Below are 20136 nucleotides of genomic sequence, written 5' to 3'. Positions count from 1 at the left end.
CACCTACGACCATACCCTGTTCAAAGGCACCTACTACCATACCCTGTTCAAAGGCACCTACTACCATACCCTGTTCAAAGGCACCTACTACCATACCCTGTTCAAAGGCACCTACTACCATACCCTGTTCAAAGGCACCTACTACCATACCCTGTTCAAAGGCACCTACTACCATACCCTGTTCAAAGGCACCTACTACCATACCCTGTTCAAAGGCACCTACTACCATACCCTGTTCAAAGGCACCTACTACCATACCCTGTTCAAAGGCACTTCAATCTTTTGTCTTGCCCATTCAACTTCTGAATGCCACACACACAATCCATGTTTTAATGGTCTCAAGGTTTAAAAATCCTTCTTTAATCTGTCTCCTCCCCTTCATCCAAAGTGATTGAAGTTGATTTCAATAAGGGGTCATAGCTTTCACCTGGTCAGTCTATCTCATGGGTGTAAAATGTTTTTGTACACTCAGTGTATCACGCCTCCGCTGACACTTTTGCACACACCCACCCATCACTTACGCTGCTGCCATACTGTTTATTATTATTAATCCTGCTACCAGTCACTTTCTCCTAATCCATGCCTAGATGTACATATCTACCTCATTACTCCAGTATCCCTGCACATTGTAAATGTGGTATTGGCACTGACCCTGTATATAGGTTCTTCTATTATTTCTTAGTTTTTAGTTATTAGTTGTACTAATATACAACAGATATACAATAGAGCTAGCAGGTTAAGCATCTCACTCTACTGGTGAATGTGACAAATAAAACTTGAAACTGAAACAGACGTTTTTTTATTTCTCCTTAGCACTGGCTGTGGACACAAATCAGGCAGCTCAATATCCTGTTTTGATCACAGTTTATGACAGGCCATGCATGCTGCTTTACATTAGACAGAGAGAGGCAGAGGAGAACTTCTCCACCACACCAAAGGGCCTTTCCAGTCAGACCCAGAAACTAAACACACACTATGACGCAGGCACCGGTTGACAGTACGACCGCAATATCTTTGATATAGTACGACCAAACAAGCTATATTTTCCTTCCCTCTCTCTCTGTCTCATGCTGTTGAAGCTGCTCTGATGATGCTGGGGGGGGCAGAACTGTCCGGAGTTTTATCAGCCCACCTTCAGCAGCAGATGCACTCAGGGAGAGCTAATGTAAGGCAGTGTGTGAATCATATGCGACTTAAACCCCTCTCTCCCGTCATGTGATGTGTGTGTGCAGGCCTGGTGTGTCGGACCCTGAGGAACCTCACTGAGAAGGGGGGCGGGGACAGACTCCCCAGCCACACTGGACAACCAGGAGAAGAGGCACTGCTTGAGGTCCAAACACTGCACCTAGGTATGGAAATGATTTAGAAGAGGTTATTTTACTGAAAGTTTTATGAATAACCTTTTATAGTTATATGCTTTGGTCTACTGCTGTAAACATACTTTATTTTTTAAATGTTGTATCGTTTTGAGGAAGCTCCGATTCAGAGGGGTTGGGTTAAACGCGGAAGACACGTTTCAGTTTAATGCATTCGGTTATACAACTGACTAGGTATCCCCCTTTCCCTTAGACGAGGAGGCAGCGCTGCAGTGGACCTCTGGTGATTACGAGGGACTTCCACCGAGCATTCTGGGAGTCAGAGTTCCGTCCTGTGGCTCAGAGGCTGAGGGACAAGATCCAGACTCAAACTGTCTGCCATCTACACAGTCTCCCTCCCTAAAGTGTGATGTCCTAGCCTTTCTTCTTGCTGTGCCCTGCCTCCAGTGTCTGTACTAAACACACTTTACCTTCCGGTTCTACCACGCTCTCTAATTCCATTAGTAAGGTCCTGACCAGGGACAACTCTGGGACTTAGTTATAGGCTGTTACTTGGGTTGAGTGTTTTCCAAGTCAGGAAACCCTCTTGGCCCTAGCTATGACATATTTTGAGCCTCTGACCTGTATGACAAACTGTTTTTGTTGGACCATAATGTAACTGGTAATGAATTATTATCATAAGCTACTCTTACATCGCAATAATTGTAAATTGCTTCTGTGGTGATAAAAAGTTACAACATTGTTAATCTGAACTGCTGTAAGTAATAAACCACAACAAAACAAAGTGTGGTAAACGTTCTCCTTCTCAAAGCCTTTATTGTTAGATATGAAACAGGCCAGGCAGTACTGCTGCAAAGTTAGTAAAGAACAGCGCTTTTTAAATCACATCATTATCATTACATCAAATAAGTACAAAAACAGCACTTCTGTCAAAATAAAGTAAACCTATCCTGCAATAATAACACCTTAGTGACCACAACCCAATAGCATTTCATCAGCCATAGTTAATGACACATGGTTCTCTACATGATACACACCTGTCCGTCTGGGATGATAAAGTTAGTTAGTTGGGTAATTGTGGAGGTATTAAGTGCATCTATTGTTTATAATAGTCTCATCCTGTTCAGATTGTCGTAGGGAAATGAGGCAGTTCAGTATCAGTAGAGATATGGACCAAGTCACTCTGTTTGCCCTTAATAGAAAAGTCCCTGAACATCCAGAGAATTCAGTCTACAGCCAGTCACCCACAAGGATGCCAGGTAGTTTCCGCAGAGAGAACGGAACAGGACAGGAAGGTGAGCAGAATAGAGGTCAAAGGTGATCCTGGAAGGAATTTTCCCTCATCTCACTGCACATTAGACAGGTCCAAGTGTTCTAGCACAACAGGTGTGGGAGTAACATTCAACCTTGGACTCAACACAAACATTGAACCACAGAGTTCAGTGTAGTATAAAATGGGAGGACTGACTCCCCACTGGACAAAAACAAGTTGAATCAACATTTTGACATGATTTCAACAACAAAAAAGGAAATGGGTTGACGTTGAATGGAAGTGGAAAAAAGCAAAAAAACCAAGATCATTTAGTATTTCTGCACCTAACTTTTAACCTAAATCCAATGAGATGGTGACTTTTCATGTTAGTCGACAAGTCAACCAAAACTAGACATTAAACCAGTGGGTCCACACTCAACACATGCGGTTGTACGAAACATTTATTGGTGTGTGGGACTCAATTGCATTAACTGTGCAAAATGCATCTGTAAAAGCCAAATGTTTCCTACATCATTACTGATGACATATTGTAAAATGCATCTGTAAAAGCAATATGTTTCCTACATCATTACTGATGACATATTGTAAAATGCATCTGTAATAGCCAAATGTTTCCTACATCATTACTGATGACATATTGTAAAATGTCATTGATGGAGATCAGATGTTTATTGTTAAGGTTGGAGATAATACATGCATGTGTGCTGTGACTACAACTTGGTGGGCTTGTTTCATGAATGATTCAATGTATAGATTGATTCAATGTATAGATTATTTATATGTAATGTTATGATTATGTTGATGCAGCAACAACAGTTCTATGGAGAAAACAAAAAAATACAATGATTCAATAACATTCCATTTTTTTATATAAAAAGTTTCAGTATCTGACATTAGTCAGAGGTTTGATAAAACCTCTACACTTCCTCTCACGACCACCCCCAAATAATGTACCATTCCATAATCATCCTCATCTTCCTCCTCTTAACGTGAAACAATCATTCAACTGTATCAATCCACCCTCAGTAGAATGCAGTACTTTACTGTTTTTAGTCAACAAAAATAAAAGGGTGGAGAGTCGACCCCTCATTTTAAAAAACTGTGTTGCACTGGTTAGGCTCCCACAGAGGGAACAAGCACATCTATGACCGACTGCAGTCGGACCGTATCGACCACATCGGTCCAATGAGGACCAACTGGGCTCCCTACGAATGAAAGCCAAGCGACCCAGAATGATAAGAGTCATTCTGCTCGCCAAAGAGCACTTCTTAATGTGATCGAAAAGAAAAACAGAAGAGGTATTTATTTACTGGTACAATTCACAATACCCAAAGCTTTGAAAGTGTTAGGATGCCCAGGCCAGGGTCAAAGGTCGAGGGTGAGCGGAAGAAAGACAGGTGAGGTCATTGTTATGACAACCGGAAGCCAATCCCCTGGAAGACCACTTTGTTTTAGCTTTCATGTTCTTTTTCTTGCAGGACAAAGCTTTTTACCAGAAACAAAACAATGTAACAGTCACCACACGGAAAGAGCTACAGCAGAGGCAAGAAGTTTCACCCTTCAAATTACCTCGCTTTCTTCCTGGTTTTTTGTTGCTTGAAATTTCACACTTTCTTTCCTTTATATTTTCTGTAAAACACATGGAGTTACACACACATCCACACATGATTTATATTTTCTGTAAAACACATGGAGTTACACACACATCCACACATGATTTATATTTTCTGTAAAACACATGGAGTTACACACACATCCACACATGATATTTGTCACGGACATCAGTCTCTCATACAGAATGGGTTCATCATACGTACAGTTGAACTAAATAGGGCTCAGACAGTGTTATTTTTTAGTTTTTCCAACACCTCTCCGCTTTCACACACTTCTTGGGTTAGCTTACACAAACAGTTTGAGGGTGGGTGGGGGAGGGGGAGGGGGGGGTAATGCTGTGGGTTTATGATGGATAGGGCTCTTAGGGGTGGGAGGGAGGATGGGGGGGGGTCAATATTGACCCCTTGCTTACATGAGCAGCAGTATCAGGCCGCACCTCTACACACTATACTGTGGTGTATGACATAACCAGGCACACCAACACACAGGCCAAATAATGCTTCCATCATCTCCAGTTACCGCAACAACAATCACATGATAACAACTTCTCTTAATACAAAAAAAATAAAGCAAAATATATTCAACAAAAAACAGTGACTACATTATCAAGTGGAGACTGATGCACTGCTTTGCTTTCTGGAGAGTTGCTGTGGGTTTTCACACTATATGGAGATTCTATTGACATCATCCACTGAGGTGTATTAGAATACTGGAAGGGTGGCCTGTGTCATCTGTTTCTTCTCCTCTGGCCAAGCAGTGTCTGCTCCAGGCTGCCCCCTCATGGTGAGTTTTGGCACTGCAGGTAAAGAGGACAGCTTATCTTTCCACAAGTAGGTTGAGATGACTTTTCTTTTTGCAGTTCTTTTTTTAATCTTCTTCTTTCATTTGCTTTTTTTTGTTCTCTTTCATTTGTTCTGTTCATTTTTCTTTCCACATCACGAGGACGAGCTTCGTCACGACGGACAGGGTTACCTTTCATCTTTTTCGTTTTCTGTTTCCCCCCTTGGTTTATTTCTTCTGAAGTGTCCCACGAGAGCAAAGACAATGACAGCAAAAAACAATGATAAACGCCAAAAGCATTTCATGTCATGTAGCGGGTGATCGCTCTCAGAGCGTAGAGCAGTTCTGCCTGCATGCGCGCTTCCATAAGAAGCAGATTGACATGGACCTGGAAGAGCGAGGCAGAAAGAGAGTAGAACGCATTACAAAACTGCTCCACAACATTACTCCAGTCACACAGATCAACAACTAGGTGAGGAAACTATATAGAAATGTTAAATGCTAACAGAACCCCATGGAATAAGAAATAAAGTTGTCCCCTCACCTTCTCGGAGTGCTGGAACTGTCTCCAGAAGCTCTCGTACATTCGTTTGGTGGTTTTCTCCGGGCTGCACACCATGGTCTTAATGTAGACCTTAAAGCTGCGGTCCAACAGCTGGTTAATCTCCCCGTAGTCATAGTCATCATACCTGAGACATAGATATTTCTTTACTAATAACTACATTACTGTACAAAATTACTGCACTTTGTCAATCTATTAAACACGTGATAACATTCTTCTTTTGACTGAATCTAGCATATTACATCATGAAATATATACATTTACATGAGTAGATTTGTGTTTGTATAGAGCCGGTGAGTGACGTACCTGATGCCGAACATGCAGTGGATGTAGTTCCAGATAGCCCTGCGCAGCATGGTGGTGTCCACGTCTTTGTGCATGGCCATGGTGTTGTAGGTCAGGTTGTAGGCCATCTGGAACTTCTCATCCAGCAGCTGACCAACGTCAGGGTACAGACGGTTCACCAGGGAGTAGCCGTGGTCCTCCCAACTGTAGTCCTGAAGAGAGGAAAGCAAGGAGTTAATCAGAATGTCTGGATATCAACTGATCAATCAGATAGATAGCGCAACATGGTAATATTTTGAAAATATCATCTTCAAGTTATTGAGGAAAAAAAACTCTTCACTTTCTCTCTCCTTCTCTCTCTTTCTGGCTCTCCCTGAAGGGGTGTGTGTACACGTTTATTATATACCTGCACTCTGAAGGTGGGTACATGTTCTCCTCTCCTGGAGAAGTCCTTGTAGCCGTAGCTGGGGTCTTCAAAGTGCCTGGAGACGTCTCTGGATGGCACACACTCCTCGTCCTCTGCCGTGGCCACCAGCATGCTCTCCGTCTTCTCCCTCTCAAAGCGTGTGGCCATCTCCTCCTGACTGGCTTCCTCTTCATCACGACACTCCTGCAGCTGCTTCATCCTCTCCATCAGCACCTCCACCTCACCAGACACCTCTGACACCTAAACACAGGAACACACACACATTCTGGTTCAGGGCACTGGTCATACAAAGGGCAACCACAACCACAAGAATCACTGCGCTCACAACCACACGGGTGTCAAAGCCGAGTGACTAACAAACTTACAGCTTCTCTCCCTCGCTCACCCACACACAGTCCTGACTCTCCTCCGCCCGCTCACCTGGTGATTCCCTCTCCTCTCCTCCAGGTGGCCGTGCCCATTGCCATTGGCGATGTCGCAGACACAGTACTGGCTGAGGGAGGGGGGTCTGAAGGTGTGCCCCCCGTCACTGTGGATCTCGGGGGTGATGCCACAGCCGAAGGTAAAGGAGGCCAGGGAGTGGTAGTGTGTGAGGAGCACCACAGCGTGGATCAGCTCAGCCAGGGACCAGCTGTGTTCTTCAGCCTTCAGCAGGTGCTAGAGGGGGGGGGTGGGGGTGGGTGGGGGAGAGAGCTGATAAGTCAGTCAATCAGTAGTTTCCTTTGGGTGGAATCTTTTCTTTTCCGGTCTCACATTCTATCCATCCATTGCTTTCCAATTGTTTTATTCGCTCTACCCATCCCTTCCCCTCTTCCTTCTATACAGATCCCCCTTTCAAAAAGGTATAACTAACTCTGCAAAGTCAGCAGCTGTGTAACTCAGGCCAGGCCTCATGCCATCATTTACATTTACATTTAAGTCATTTAGCAGAAGCTCTTTTGGTATCTGTTACATAACCCTAACCTGTCCCTCTGTCCAGTCCTGGGGGTTTGTGTCACAGATCCAGCCCCCCCCCCCCCACGTACCTCGATGTGTGCCTTGGTGAGGAGCCAGGGCCGGTGGGCCAGGATCTTGTTGAGCTCCCCGAGGGCCTGCAGCTTCTGTGGGGCTCCGTCCAGGCCATTCAGCCACTTGGAGTCCCCTCCTACCTGGAGGAAGTCGTTGACGTGCAGGTTGACCAGGTAGGAGCACTGGTGTCTGGCTGCAGCCTGGGAGGGGAAACAATTACCAGACTGCCCAAGAACTCTAAAATGTACAGTCTATAGACGAGTGTCCAAGAATTCAAAACGTACTCTCTGTAGGTAGAGAGATATACAGGGCTTGTAGTAGCTATACTGTGGTAGTGTAGAGGTTGGAGAGGGGGTTAGGGATCTCACCATGATGCCTATGTAGTGGCGGTAGTGCAGGGATAAGGGCCCGTCCATCTGCAGCAGGTAGTGCTGTGTCCTCAGAAAGCTCTCCAGGTACTGTGGGTGGAAGCCCATCACCAAGGAGATGTTGTCAAGGCGACCCAGTGCTGCGAATGCGTCCTCAAATATCGATTGTGTCCTGGGGTCTACTTTACTGACTTGAAGGATCTGACGCAATAGAGACAGTGAATTTAATGTAATTCACTTATTGGTATAAGATGCTAACTAAATATCTGTAATAAAATGTCAAAGTTATTGATAATTTGCATAGATAAGTAACAAGTAAAATGTTTTGAAGTCCAAAGAAAACTCGTGGTAAAAAAAGGTTTTGTTCTCCATACCTCTTTTTCAGGGATAAATCTACTTGGTCCATTTCCCAGGGGTCTTGGGATTCGAACTCCAAAGTCCTGCAAGACAAAATAATACAGAAAACACATATTATAGTTATGCAAGAGCCAAATGCAACAGTGCTCATTGGCGTCAAAAGCTAACGGCACAGGGGGAAAACTCTAATTGCGATTTTTCGTACAATTTTGGCTGCGAGCCCTGACCGTGTAATATTGTACATCCTTCTGTGGGTTATCGTATCTCTCACCCCCTCCTCTAGCCCACATGATCGCTCTATAGTCGGGTTGGCGCACTGCAACCGCAGCCTGTGCAGAAATAAATCTCTTTGTTCAACATTTAGCTGCAGCAAGCCATAACAGCCGTCTCTATAAATGTTACAAAACTACCAAAATACACAAAAAGAAGGCTTGATAGATACAATGTATCATGCCTACAGTGGCTATGTAACCATTTGCAGTTTGATACACCCTTGATACAAGTAATACCCTCGATACAATATTAGACACAATGTTATTGATCAGAAAGGCTCGCATACTAAAACAGTTAAATAAACGAATTCAAAATATGATTGACATCTCACTCAACATAAAAACAGCCAACTGTCAACTTGAAAAGTCGCTGATTGCGACATGTCCTACAGGCTATTAGGGCTGACAGTCTGCTCCGTTTCGGTCCCTCTGCGCGGCGCAGAGCTGGCGGAATGAATGACCTAGAACTGCCCGCCGAAGATTACTCGAAAGCGACAATACTGTCTTGCATTGAAATACACCAACCGAAAAAAGTATAACCTTATACCGAACGGTCTATAGAGTTGGCAGTAGGATGACAAAGAACTGGAAAGAAAGTAGAGTTGAAAAGCAGCGCAAACTCCTCAAACGCGTAAACAAGGTTGGACACAAAAGAAAAGACTGCACTGCAGTTCCTTCGCTCGAAGCCACAGAAAACAAGTGGCTAAAATGACATGAAATTGTCTTGTCACAAATGAAATAATCTAAATTCCAAAACGAAAGCACAGGCTTTCCAAAACATGCATTCACTGTCAAAATAATTTCCCCTGTATTTTATTCTTACCTGTTTGCTTAGCCGTTCACACCGAGTGCATATTTTAAATACGTCTGTCACTGTAAATGAATCATTTTCAATGGTTTCTGTTGCTGCAGTTGCGTGCTTCATAATGTGTTCTCGGCGCGATCTTATGTTTTCAGGTATACAAATAGAAAAGGTCTACTTCGATGGCTGTTTCCTTTCTCGCTTTGTTTCTTGAGGGACTGGTTAATAAAGTGCTCAGTTGTCAGCCGGTGCTGTCCTACAGCAGAATACCGTTCTCTCTCTGCGGATACAGTCCGTAAATAAACGGAGCCTGGTTGACTGACGTGCGCAAAAGCCAATCCCATGGCGAAAACAACCTCCATTCATCCAATGAAATATAAGGGAACGGAGAGAGGAGGAGTGAAATGTGTAGAGAGGGGAGCTTCTTAACTTGAGCACAGAGCGAGCCCCCACGAAAACATCATCAATCGTCTCTAATTTTGTTCCTTGCTGCAGCCATTGATTGGCAATGGATATCGACTGACTATTACTCTGCAACGCACAATATGGCGTGAAATGGTCACTTCCACCAACTGCCTGCTTATTATGGCTTTATTACATATATTTTTCACCCCTTCCACCCACAGCTGACCAGGTGCTACATGGACGTTTGCAGGCACCTGCTATCTTATGTCATGTACATTGAAAACAACAGAGAAAAGAACAGCAAGTCCTTTACTCTGTGTGTTATAAACAGGATGGGGAGCTTCACAAGTGTAAATATGGCGGCAGATCTTATAATGGCACAGTAAGATACCTGGACAGTACAGGTCAACAAACAGCAGATCTTATAATGGCACAGAAAGATACCTGGACAGTACAGGTCAACAAACAGCAGATCTTATAATGGCACAGTAAGATACCTGGACAGTACAGGTCAACAAACAGCAGATCTTATAATGGCACAGTAAGATACCTGGACAGTACAGGTCAACAAACAGCAGATCTTATAATGGCACAGTAAGATACCTGGACAGTACAGGTCAACAAACAGCAGATCTTATAATGGCACAGTAAGATACCTGGACAGTACAGGTCAACAAACAGCAGATCTTATAATGGCACAGTAAGATACCTGGACAGTACAGGTCAACAAACAGCAGATCTTATAATGGCACAGGAAGATACCTGGACAGTACAGGTCAACAAACAGCAGATCTTATAATGGCACAGTAAGATACCTGGACAGTACAGGTCAACAAACAGCAGATCTTATAATGGCACAGTAAGATACCTGGACAGTGCAGGTCAACAAACAGCAAATCAATTCCAGCTTTCCACTTAGACTACTAGTTCAGATAAAGCAGCCTTAAACCAAATCAAACAGGGCTGTATAGCACCTCAAACAAACCTACCAGGAAGTCTCGATAAAGACAGGAAACGGTTCTCTTTCTGGGTCTATCATAGAGCCTGTCAGTAAAGACACCGCCTGGAGCGGATGATGTCACCAGTCACTGGTGTCAGTGTTTTGTACTGTACTCTGAAGTCATTTATGAGTCATTTTATAATGCTGTTTTGTCAGATGGTTGTAGCATGAAAAAGAGCTTTGGTCTAGATATGACTACTCAAAAAAGGTACTGCAGTGGCATGAAATCTGAGTATCTGACTATTTTATTATAAATTAGTGGTGGTAAATAGCAGCTGCATAATTGTGATAATTGCTTATTACTGCAGCACATCTAGCCAGGTCAAGTGTTCCATGGCAGAGATACTAACAACAACCTCATTAGAAGCACAACGCCACTGGAAGGCTGATCATATTAATATGATCTAATAATAAATTCAAGGCAGAGGTGGAAGAACCAAATAAAAACCTGCTAAAACAAGTTATATTAGGAGTGGTGGTGTGAGGGAGCCCAGATTGTTGTTTATCACCAAGCTGATCTGAACCAAGCTCCAATCTAACACTTTGGTTAAGAGCCTGGCTGCCTGGTTGATATGGGCCTGGCTAGATACATAGCACGCCATTTGGCAGACTCATTGTGTGACGATGCCCCCCCCCCCCAAACCCACACTCCTGTTACCCCTAGGGAGGGGTGGGGGTTGGGGTAAACATGCCCTGGAGCTGGAGTCAGCACTCTACAGTTTCCCAGCAGCAGAGCGAGCACAGTGTGTGAGCCCCATGGCTCAGCAAAGTTGCAGAGCAGAAGAGGCCTGGTCAGCGTTCAGCTTACCACATGCCCTTTTCACATAAAAGAGTTAGCCTAGGCTAGGGCCCCGACTGGCCCCCAGCCCCCCGGAAAAGGGACAGGACCAAACACTATTTTCAGGGGCATACACAGCCCTGCCACACCACCACCTACTCGGGGGCTTTACTATACCCACGCCAGCTAGGGGCGTAGTGGGGGCGGTGGTTACTATAACATCATGATGATTTGTTAGACTGCCATGGGAGGCTGGTAGAGAGCCTGCAGGGATCCTTCTCAAGCTGGTTCTCACAGTGCAGATAGTGAGCCTCTGAGAAGAAGGGACAGAGGGATTGGACGTGGTCCTCTTCACTGAGTCTGAATGAGGGATTGGACGTGGTCCTCTTCACTGAGTCTGAATGAGCAGTCTAACTGACCGGTGTAGAGGGTTTGACATCATTAACTCATTGCTGTGAGATCTGGTGGCATCTAACATTATGTCATAGCAGTTCTATCAAACCACACACACACACACACACACACACACACACACACACACACACACACACACACACACACACACACACACACACACACACACACACACACACACACACACACACACACACACACACACACACACACACACACGAGTTAATATCCTATTGTTACAACTGACTGGGAATACATTCTAAGCTACAGATAAGACAAACAATGGTAGACATAGAAAGATGACATACTTGGGTGTGGTGGCTGGGGTTCGAGAGGAGTAAGTTAGAGACCTGTTAGTAAACTATTAACTATCACATCCATGCAACTGGTTTGTGATTTTTATAACATTTGATGGACAAGATAAAAGTAATTAAGATTAGAATGGGCACGGAATAAACAAACAGCAAACATCAGACCAGTCACAAGTTCAAGCTCCGGTTTGAATTCCAAAACATTGATCCCTCTCAACTTGAAATTCAACTAACATGAAAGGACAACCCCATAAGATAATGTAGAGAGGAATTACAGTGTCACTCCCTTAACTTTGACAAAAGTAATTAACATGTATAATACATGCAAATATGTAACACATGATATTGTGTGATTTTGTACCTACTCTATAACTATTTATCTTTTCATTTTAGAGAGCCTGTAAAAAAAAAATTATTCAAAGAGTAGCATTTAAACACTTGGGCATTTAGAAAAAAAGTTTGAAAAAAGTTTAGAAGATGGCAATTGTAAATGCAAACTTTTTAGCTGCTTTTGCCAATAAAAAGAGAATACAAGTCAAAGGGATTAAAAGAGAAAGAGAAAGGAAGCCAAAACTAAAGCTGTACACATTATGTGCCCCAAAAGTGTTTTTAACATGCCATGAAAATACAAGAGAGCGGAGAGACCAAATCACAAAACCTTGGGGAAGTTCAACAAGTGGTAGAAGTCCTCCTAACCAGTTCAAACCTGACCTTTCGCTTAGCAGAGAGGAAGCAAAAAAACTCCCTCTCATACAATGACATAAGCCTAGCAACAGGCTTTCCCCAATCACAGGCCAGAACAACATTTACAGGGTCCAATCGTTTCTCTCGCTCCCCCCCTCTTGTTCCTCTGGTTTAAAAAAAAGAAGTTTTTGCTAGAGCTGGGAGAGAGAGTTTGACTAACTTTTCACTTTGCTAACTAAATCTCCCAGCGAGTTTTAAGAGCTGTTTTGAGTGCGAGAATGTATACAAGTCAGTGTTGGTGTGTGCGTGGGGGGGGAGTAACAGGTAGACCTCGATCCGCAGCTTAACCCAGAGCAGTTTCACAAGAGCAGCCCACATCAACAGTGTACTGTATGCAGCATGCATGCATATTCCTTATGTCACTTTATTTCTCTCTGTCTTTTCATGCCGTTTACAGTTGAGGTTCTCCAGTTGTTGGTAACGTCTGTTTAAACTTAATGGACAGGAGATAAATCAACACAAAATATACATACAAATACACTACAGTTGACTCTTGTTCATTTGCAAAGAGTGAAAAGTAGGTATTTTCCCCTTTCCCCCCCTCTTTCACCCCCCCCTCTGTCGCTCTCGCACTCTTCAAACAACGCTCTTGGTTCGACCCAGTCCATTCCATCACTAAGCAGTTAACATAACGGCTAAGACTTGGCATAACACTGCACAGTTAACCCTCACGTCCCCATCCATGTCCACTTTGAAGTTCAGGACAGTTGGAATTTTCTTCATTCACATGTCAAGCAATGTCACACGTCACATTGTTCAAAATTGTAACTAAATTGCTTGCTTTTCTTTGTTTCTACAGCTGCATAGATATAATTGTATACCTGGAGATGGTGAGCCTTGAGTTATACATGTAACTGCCAAAATAATGGAAACACATGAGTAAATGAGGGATACAAAGTATATTGAAAGCAAGTGCTTCCACACAGGTGTGGTTCTTGAGTTAATTAAGCAATTAACATCCCATCATGCTTAGGGTCATGCATAAAAATGCTGGGCAGGCCATTATTTTGGCTACCATGGCTATGCCCTTATAGGATGGCAATGCCCCATCCCCACGGCAAGAGTGGTCCCTGAACGGTTTAATGAGCATGAAAACATATGCCATGGCCATTTCAGCCAACAGATCTCAACCAAATTGAACACTTTCTGAAGATTATGGAGCGGCTCCTGAAACAGCATTTTACACCACCATCAATAAAACACAAAATTATGGAATTTCTTGTGGAAGAATGAAGTTGCATTCCTCCGATAGAGGTAAAGACACTTGCCAAGGTGCATTGAAGCGGTTATGGCACGTGGTGGCCCAACACCCTATTAAAACTTCTTAAGGCTAGGGGGCAGTATTCAGAAGTTTGGATGACTGAGGTGCCCAAGTAAACTGCCTGTTACTCAGGCCCAGAAGCTAGGATACGCATGGTAGTATTGGATAAAAAACACTAAAGTTTCTAAAACTGTTAAAATAATGTCTGAGTACAACAGAACTGATTTGGCAGGCGACACCCAGAGGACAGATTGCAGTTCCTATGACTTCCACTAGATTCCACTTCCACTAGATGTCAACAGTCTTTAGAAATTGTTCAATGTTTTTTTTCCTTCTAAAAATGAAGTATTCATATTCTTTCTAAGTGTCACTCAGGTGGACTCCAGTGTTTTGGTGCGCGTGAATGAGACTGCGCTGCTCGTTTTCCTCCGGTATTGATAACAGTTTATTACGTCTTAAATTTTATTGATTATTTACATATTAGGGTACCAGAGGTTGGATTAGAAAAGTTGTTTGAAATGTTTGGACCAAGTTTACAGGTAACTTATTAGATCCTTTGTAGGCATGTTGGGTGAGTTGGAACAGGTGTATTTCTGAATCAAACGTGCCAAATAAAACAGAAATGTTTGGGATATAAAGGACTATAAAAGACTATTCATTGTGTAACAGACCTTGGGATTGAAAAAAGATGAAGATCTTCAAAGGTAAGCGTTTTGTTTTATCGCTATTTCTGACTTTCGTGATGCATCTGCTTGGTTGGAAAATGTTTTTCTTGCTTTTGTATGTGGGGTGCTGTCCTCAGATAATTGCATGGTATGCTTTCGCCGTAACGCCTTTTTGAAATCTGACAAAACGGCTGGATTAACAAGAAGTTAAGCTTTTAAATGATGTAAGACACTTGTATCTTCATGAATGTTTAATATTACAAATGTAGTATTTTTAAATTTCGCACTGCAATTTAACGGATGTTGTCAAATCGATCCAGGTAACTGGATTCGAGCCGTAAGGGATCCCTAAGAGGTTTAAGACACTGTGTTGGGGGCCTCCCAAGTGGCGCAGTGGTCTGTTTAAGAGCCTGGCTGATCCAAACCAAGCTCCAATCCGGGTCACTACATACCTGGGTTTGATCCCAGGCTATGTCACAACCGGCCGTGACCGGGAGACCCATAGGGCGGTGCACAATTGGACCGGCGACGTCCGGGTGAAGGGAAAGTTTGGCTGGGACGGCTTTACTTGGCTCTTTGCTCTCTAGCGACTCCTTGTGGTGGGCCGGGCACCTGCAAGCTGACACTGGTTGTCAGTTGAATGGTGTTTTCTCCAACACATTGGTGCGGTTGGCTTCCGGGTTAAGTGGGCGGTTTGGTGGGTCATGTTTCAGAGGACGCATGACTCGACCTTCACCTCTCCCGAGCCTGTTGGGGAGTTGCAGCGATGAGAGAAGATCGTAATTGGATATCACGAAATTGGGGAGAAAAAGGGGGGTGAAATACAAAAAAATGATAGATTAAAAAAAGACACTATGCTGGGGCATTAGGTAGCCTAGTGGTTAAATGCGTTGGGCAAGTAACCAAAAGGTTGCAGGTTCAAACCCCTGAGCAGACTAGGTGAAAAATATGTCGATGTGCCCTTGAGCAAGGCACTTAACCCTAATTGCTCCTGTAAGTCGCTCTGGATAAGAGCGTCTGCTAAATGACGGTTTTTATTTTGGCAGTTACCTGTATGTGGCTGTCGATCAGTGGTCCTCTATATAGCCTAACAACAATAGTAACCGGTGAGAATTGATTCATGCATTTTTCAGAAAGTCAAACTCGAAGAGCAACAGGTGAGAACCTGGGAACCACTGACATTATATAAACCAGAGTTTAAATCCTCTCTAATTCCTCCCTCTACTCCCCCTCCCCTCTCCATTTCCCTCTCCTTTTCTCTACTCCCCCCTCCCCTCTCTGATGTGTGTTTATTCTGGCATGCTATCAGAGTGCAGCAGCCTCGCCAAATGCCGGCTTTCCTGAGCCGAGAGGCGCGGTTGAGAGCAACGGGCCCGGCCCAGGACAAACGCACACCAGGAGGAAACCGCTTTCCCTGGATTCCATGAAGTGGAGCGGAACTCCATGGAGCAAAGAGCACAACAATGTAATAGATTGCAGTGAGGGTAGAGAGGAGGGAGGAATCTAAAACAAGAGAGAAAAAAACATCCAAAACACTTTCCTCCTCTTTATGATTTGTGCTAACATACAGTAACCCCAACCCCCCTCGAACTCTCCCTGATCTCTTCTTCCGGAGTTCGGTGCCTCACAGGGTTCACCTCTGGGAACTGTGGAAGATACCACATTTTTTTCCGCTGCAGAGGGGTGCAGGAAAGAGTTTAAAAGGTAAAGATTAGGGACCAGAGAGGTTTAAGAGGAAGAGGGTGTGCATGGTAAAGAAGCATACACAAAGATCTGGGATCTGTTAACCGTCCCAAAACTAGAACCTTGACCATTGGGGGGGGGGGGGACAAAACTGACCTTAGATCAGTGAGATGCAACATGCAGCTCCAAACTATCCAGTGGTGAACTGTGGGTCTCATGGCAGTCAGTACCAGCTGTGGTTTTTGGTTTGTGAGAACCAGACTCAGCTCACATCCGGGAATCTGACCAACACATCCCTGATCAGATTATAATAACCCTTAATAAGCATTCACAACAGATCCAACCCCTCACCTGAAGGACAATGATGCACTCCTTTAACTCTCCATCTCCACAAACAACAACGCCACACAACAGTTAAAAAAAAAAAACGCTCACCATTGGCCAATGTTCCAACACTAATGTGAGTAGTGTCACTAAATCATAGGGAACAACACCTCATAACTTATATAAAACTCTATGAACCTCTCTGCTCTGCCAGCCGCTATGCTACATAGGGCGTTATCAGTCTCATCTGATTGCTCATACGGTTAAAGGAAAGAAAAACAATGAAAGTGTAAATTAACTCTTTGTATGAAAGAGCGGGACTGAGAGAAGAGCAGGCATGGGGGGGGGGTTAACTTCAAGGTTGGACAGGTCTTACTATAGCACATTATGGAAGTGTGAAAGAGTGCAGATATGAGAGGGATGTGATCCTGTCCACCTATTATGAATGACTGACATACCGGGCAGCGGACAGACAGTCCGATGTAATACGTCACAGACATAATGGCAAACATCCGAGATATGACAAGTGCATTCTCCCTCTCAATAACTGTGTGTGTAATATATACAGTGGGGCAAAAAAAGTATTTAGTCAGCCACCAATTGTGCTGTCACGCCTTGGTCTTAGTATTTTGTGTTTTCGTTTATTATTTGGTCAGGCCAGGGTGTGACATGAGTTTATTTTGTTGTATTTCATATTGGGGTTTTGTAGTTATTGGGATTGCGGCGGAGTAGGGGTGTTGTATAGGCTTGGCTGCCTGAGGCGGTTCTCAATCAGTCAGGTGATTCTCGTTGTCTCTGATTGGGAACCGTATTTAGGTAGCCTGGGTTTCACTTTGTATTTCGTGGGTGATTGTTCCGGTCTCTGTGTATTTCACCAGATAGGCTGTAATTAGGTTTTTCACATTCAGTTTGTTGTTTTGTATTCATTCAGTTAATTTCATGTATCGCTATTCTTTCATTAAAGACATGAGTAACCACCACGCTGCATTTCAGTCAGACTCTCAACAAACGAAGAACGCCGTTACATGTGCAAGTTCTCCCACTTAAAAAGATGAGGCCTGTAATTTTCATCATAGGTACACTTCAACTATGACAGACAAGATGAGGAAAAAAAATCCAGAAAATCACATTGAAGGATTTTTCATGAATTTATTTGCAAATTATGGTGGAAAATAAGTATTTGGTCAATAACAAAAGTTTCTCAATACTTTGTTATATATCCTTTGTTGGCAATGACAGAGGTCAAACATCTTCACATGGTTTTCACACACTGTTGCTGGTATTTTGGCCCATGCAGATCTCCTCTAGAGCAGTGATGTTTTGGGGCTGTTGCTGGGCAACACAGACTTCAACTCCCTCCAAAGATTTTCTATGGCGTTGAGATCTGGAGACTGGCTAGGCCACTCCAGGACCTTGAAATGCTTCTTACGAAGCCACTCCTTCGTTGCCCGGGCGGTGTGTTTGGGATCATTGTCATGCTGAAAGACCCAGCCACGTTTCATCTTCAATGCCCTTGCTGATGGAAGGAGGTTTTCACTCAAAATCTCACGATACATGGCCCCATTCATTTTTTCCTTAACACTGATCAGTCGTCCTGGTCCCTTTGCAGAAAAATAGCCCCAAAGCATAATGTTTCCACCCCCATGCTTCACAGTAGGTATGGTGTTCTTTGGATGCAACTCAGCATTCTTTGTCCTCCAAACACGACATATTGAGTTTTTACCAAAAAGTTATATTTTGGTTTCATCTGACCATATGACATTCTCCCAATCATCTTCTGGATCATCCAAATGCTCTCTAGCAAACTTCAGACGGGCCTGGACATGTACTGGATCAAGCAGGGGGACACCTCTGGCACTGCAGGATTTGAGTCCCTGGCGGCGTAGTGTGTTACGGATGGTAGGCTTTGTTACTTTGGTCCCAGCTCTCTGCAGGTCATTCACTAGGTCCCCCCGTGTGGTTCTGGGATTTTTGCTCACCGTTCTTGTGATCATTTTGACCCCACGGGGTGAGATCTTGCGTGGAGTCCCAGATCGAGGGAGATTATCAGTGGTCTTGTATGTCTTCCATTTCCTAATAACTGCTCCCACAGTTGATTTCTTCAAACCAAGCTGCTTACCTATTGCAGATTCAGTCTTCCCAGCCTGTTGCAGGTCTACAATTTTGTTCCTGGTGTCCTTTGACAGCTCTTTGTTCTTGGCCATAGTGGAGTTTGGAGTGTGACTGTTTGAGGTTGTGGACAGGTGTCTTTTATACTGATAAGTTCAAACAGGTGCCATTAATACAGGTAACGAGTGGAGGACAGAGGAGCCTCTTGAAGAAGCTACAGGTCTGTGAGAGCCAGAAATCTTGCTTGTTTGTAGGTGACCAAATACTTATTCTCCACCATAATTTGCAAATAAATTCATAAAAAATCCTACAATGTGATTTTCTGGATTTTTCCCCCCCTAATTTTGTCTGTCATAGTTGAAGTGTACACCTATGATGAAAATTACATGCCTCATCTTTTTAAGTGGGAGAACTTGCACAATTGGTGTCTGACTAAATACTTTTTTGCCCCACTGTATCTATATTTATTTCTCTACCCCGTAGGTGAGAGATTTTAACCAAACTTTCCCACTGGGTACTTGTCTTTTCCTCTTGCTCTCCCTCCTGCCCGGCAGTGGTATTTTTTGCCATTTTGTTTCCTGTGTGTTATGAGTATCCAGCTTCAATATGAAGCAGAGAGGATGTGATATTGCCTAATCGCTGTGGCGCTACCTTTTCCCCCAGGTCCCGTTACCTCATAACTAGACGATGAGCTCCGGCACCGGCCGGCTGAACAAACCACTGGCAGAGCCCTGTTAGAACGGCACACCACAGCCAGAACGGACCTGTTAATATTTGATTGTTTCTGAAATGCCTATTTGGTCGAGCAGAACATCTCTCTCTTTCAAATATGGAGGGAGGAGAATGTAGTGGCTGTAACAGTTGAGGCCCTGCATCCATCCATTTTCCCCTCTCAGGTCTTCTGGTCTCTCCTCATCTTTCCCTCCTTCCCTTCTTTAGGGTCGCCATCTCTCACTGTGACTAGCTTCCTCTCCCTCGATTTCTTCTTTAAATGTTCTATAGTGGTAGAGATTACTCAACATTGGTATTTACAGTATAACGAGCATACACTGAATGTTCTGACTCACTTTTTCTAGGGGAATAAGTACCAAAAACACAAACAGTGCATGGACACCATCTCAAATCAAACGTTATTGGTCACATACACATATTTAGCAATGTTATTGCGAGTGTAGCAAAATGCTTGAGTTCCTAGCTCCAACAGTGCAGTAGTATCAAACAGTTCACAACAATACACATCTAAAAGTTAAGAAATATATAAATATTAGATTGAGTAATGTCGGAATGACAGTCAGTCTGCCATGCATTTACTTCCCATTACATGACAATGCATGTTCAATAGCGTTCAGGGGAAATCAATAATTACATATTGGGATAT

General features: G+C 43.6%; 1 protein-coding gene across 3 annotated transcripts in view; it reads right to left on the bottom strand.

Annotated features, from left to right (window-relative positions):
* Nucleotides 1–2101: 2101 nt before the first annotated feature.
* sesn1 (sestrin 1) overlaps nucleotides 2102–20136 on the bottom strand; it is a 74567-nt gene continuing 56532 nt past the window's right edge. For 2 of the 3 annotated variants that reach the window (XM_046298734.1, XM_046298735.1), the window contains 8 exons: nucleotides 8008–8073; nucleotides 7634–7834; nucleotides 7283–7465; nucleotides 6678–6914; nucleotides 6237–6497; nucleotides 5852–6042; nucleotides 5528–5672; nucleotides 2102–5371 (listed from right to left, as the gene is read on the bottom strand). In XM_046298734.1, the coding sequence (XP_046154690.1) occupies nucleotides 5285–5371; nucleotides 5528–5672; nucleotides 5852–6042; nucleotides 6237–6497; nucleotides 6678–6914; nucleotides 7283–7465; nucleotides 7634–7834; nucleotides 8008–8073 (1371 nt within the window). In that variant the 3' untranslated portion in view covers nucleotides 2102–5284. Of the gene's footprint in view, nucleotides 5372–5527; nucleotides 5673–5851; nucleotides 6043–6236; nucleotides 6498–6677; nucleotides 6915–7282; nucleotides 7466–7633; nucleotides 7835–8007; nucleotides 8074–9085; nucleotides 9346–20136 lie in introns of those variants that run through there. The other variant, XM_046298736.1, reaches the window with a different exon arrangement.

The sequence above is a fragment of the Oncorhynchus gorbuscha genome, linkage group LG14, assembly GCF_021184085.1.
Source record: "Oncorhynchus gorbuscha isolate QuinsamMale2020 ecotype Even-year linkage group LG14, OgorEven_v1.0, whole genome shotgun sequence".
NCBI classification, from domain to species: domain Eukaryota; kingdom Metazoa; phylum Chordata; class Actinopteri; order Salmoniformes; family Salmonidae; genus Oncorhynchus; species Oncorhynchus gorbuscha.
This window is presented reverse-complemented; position numbering and strand designations above follow the sequence as displayed.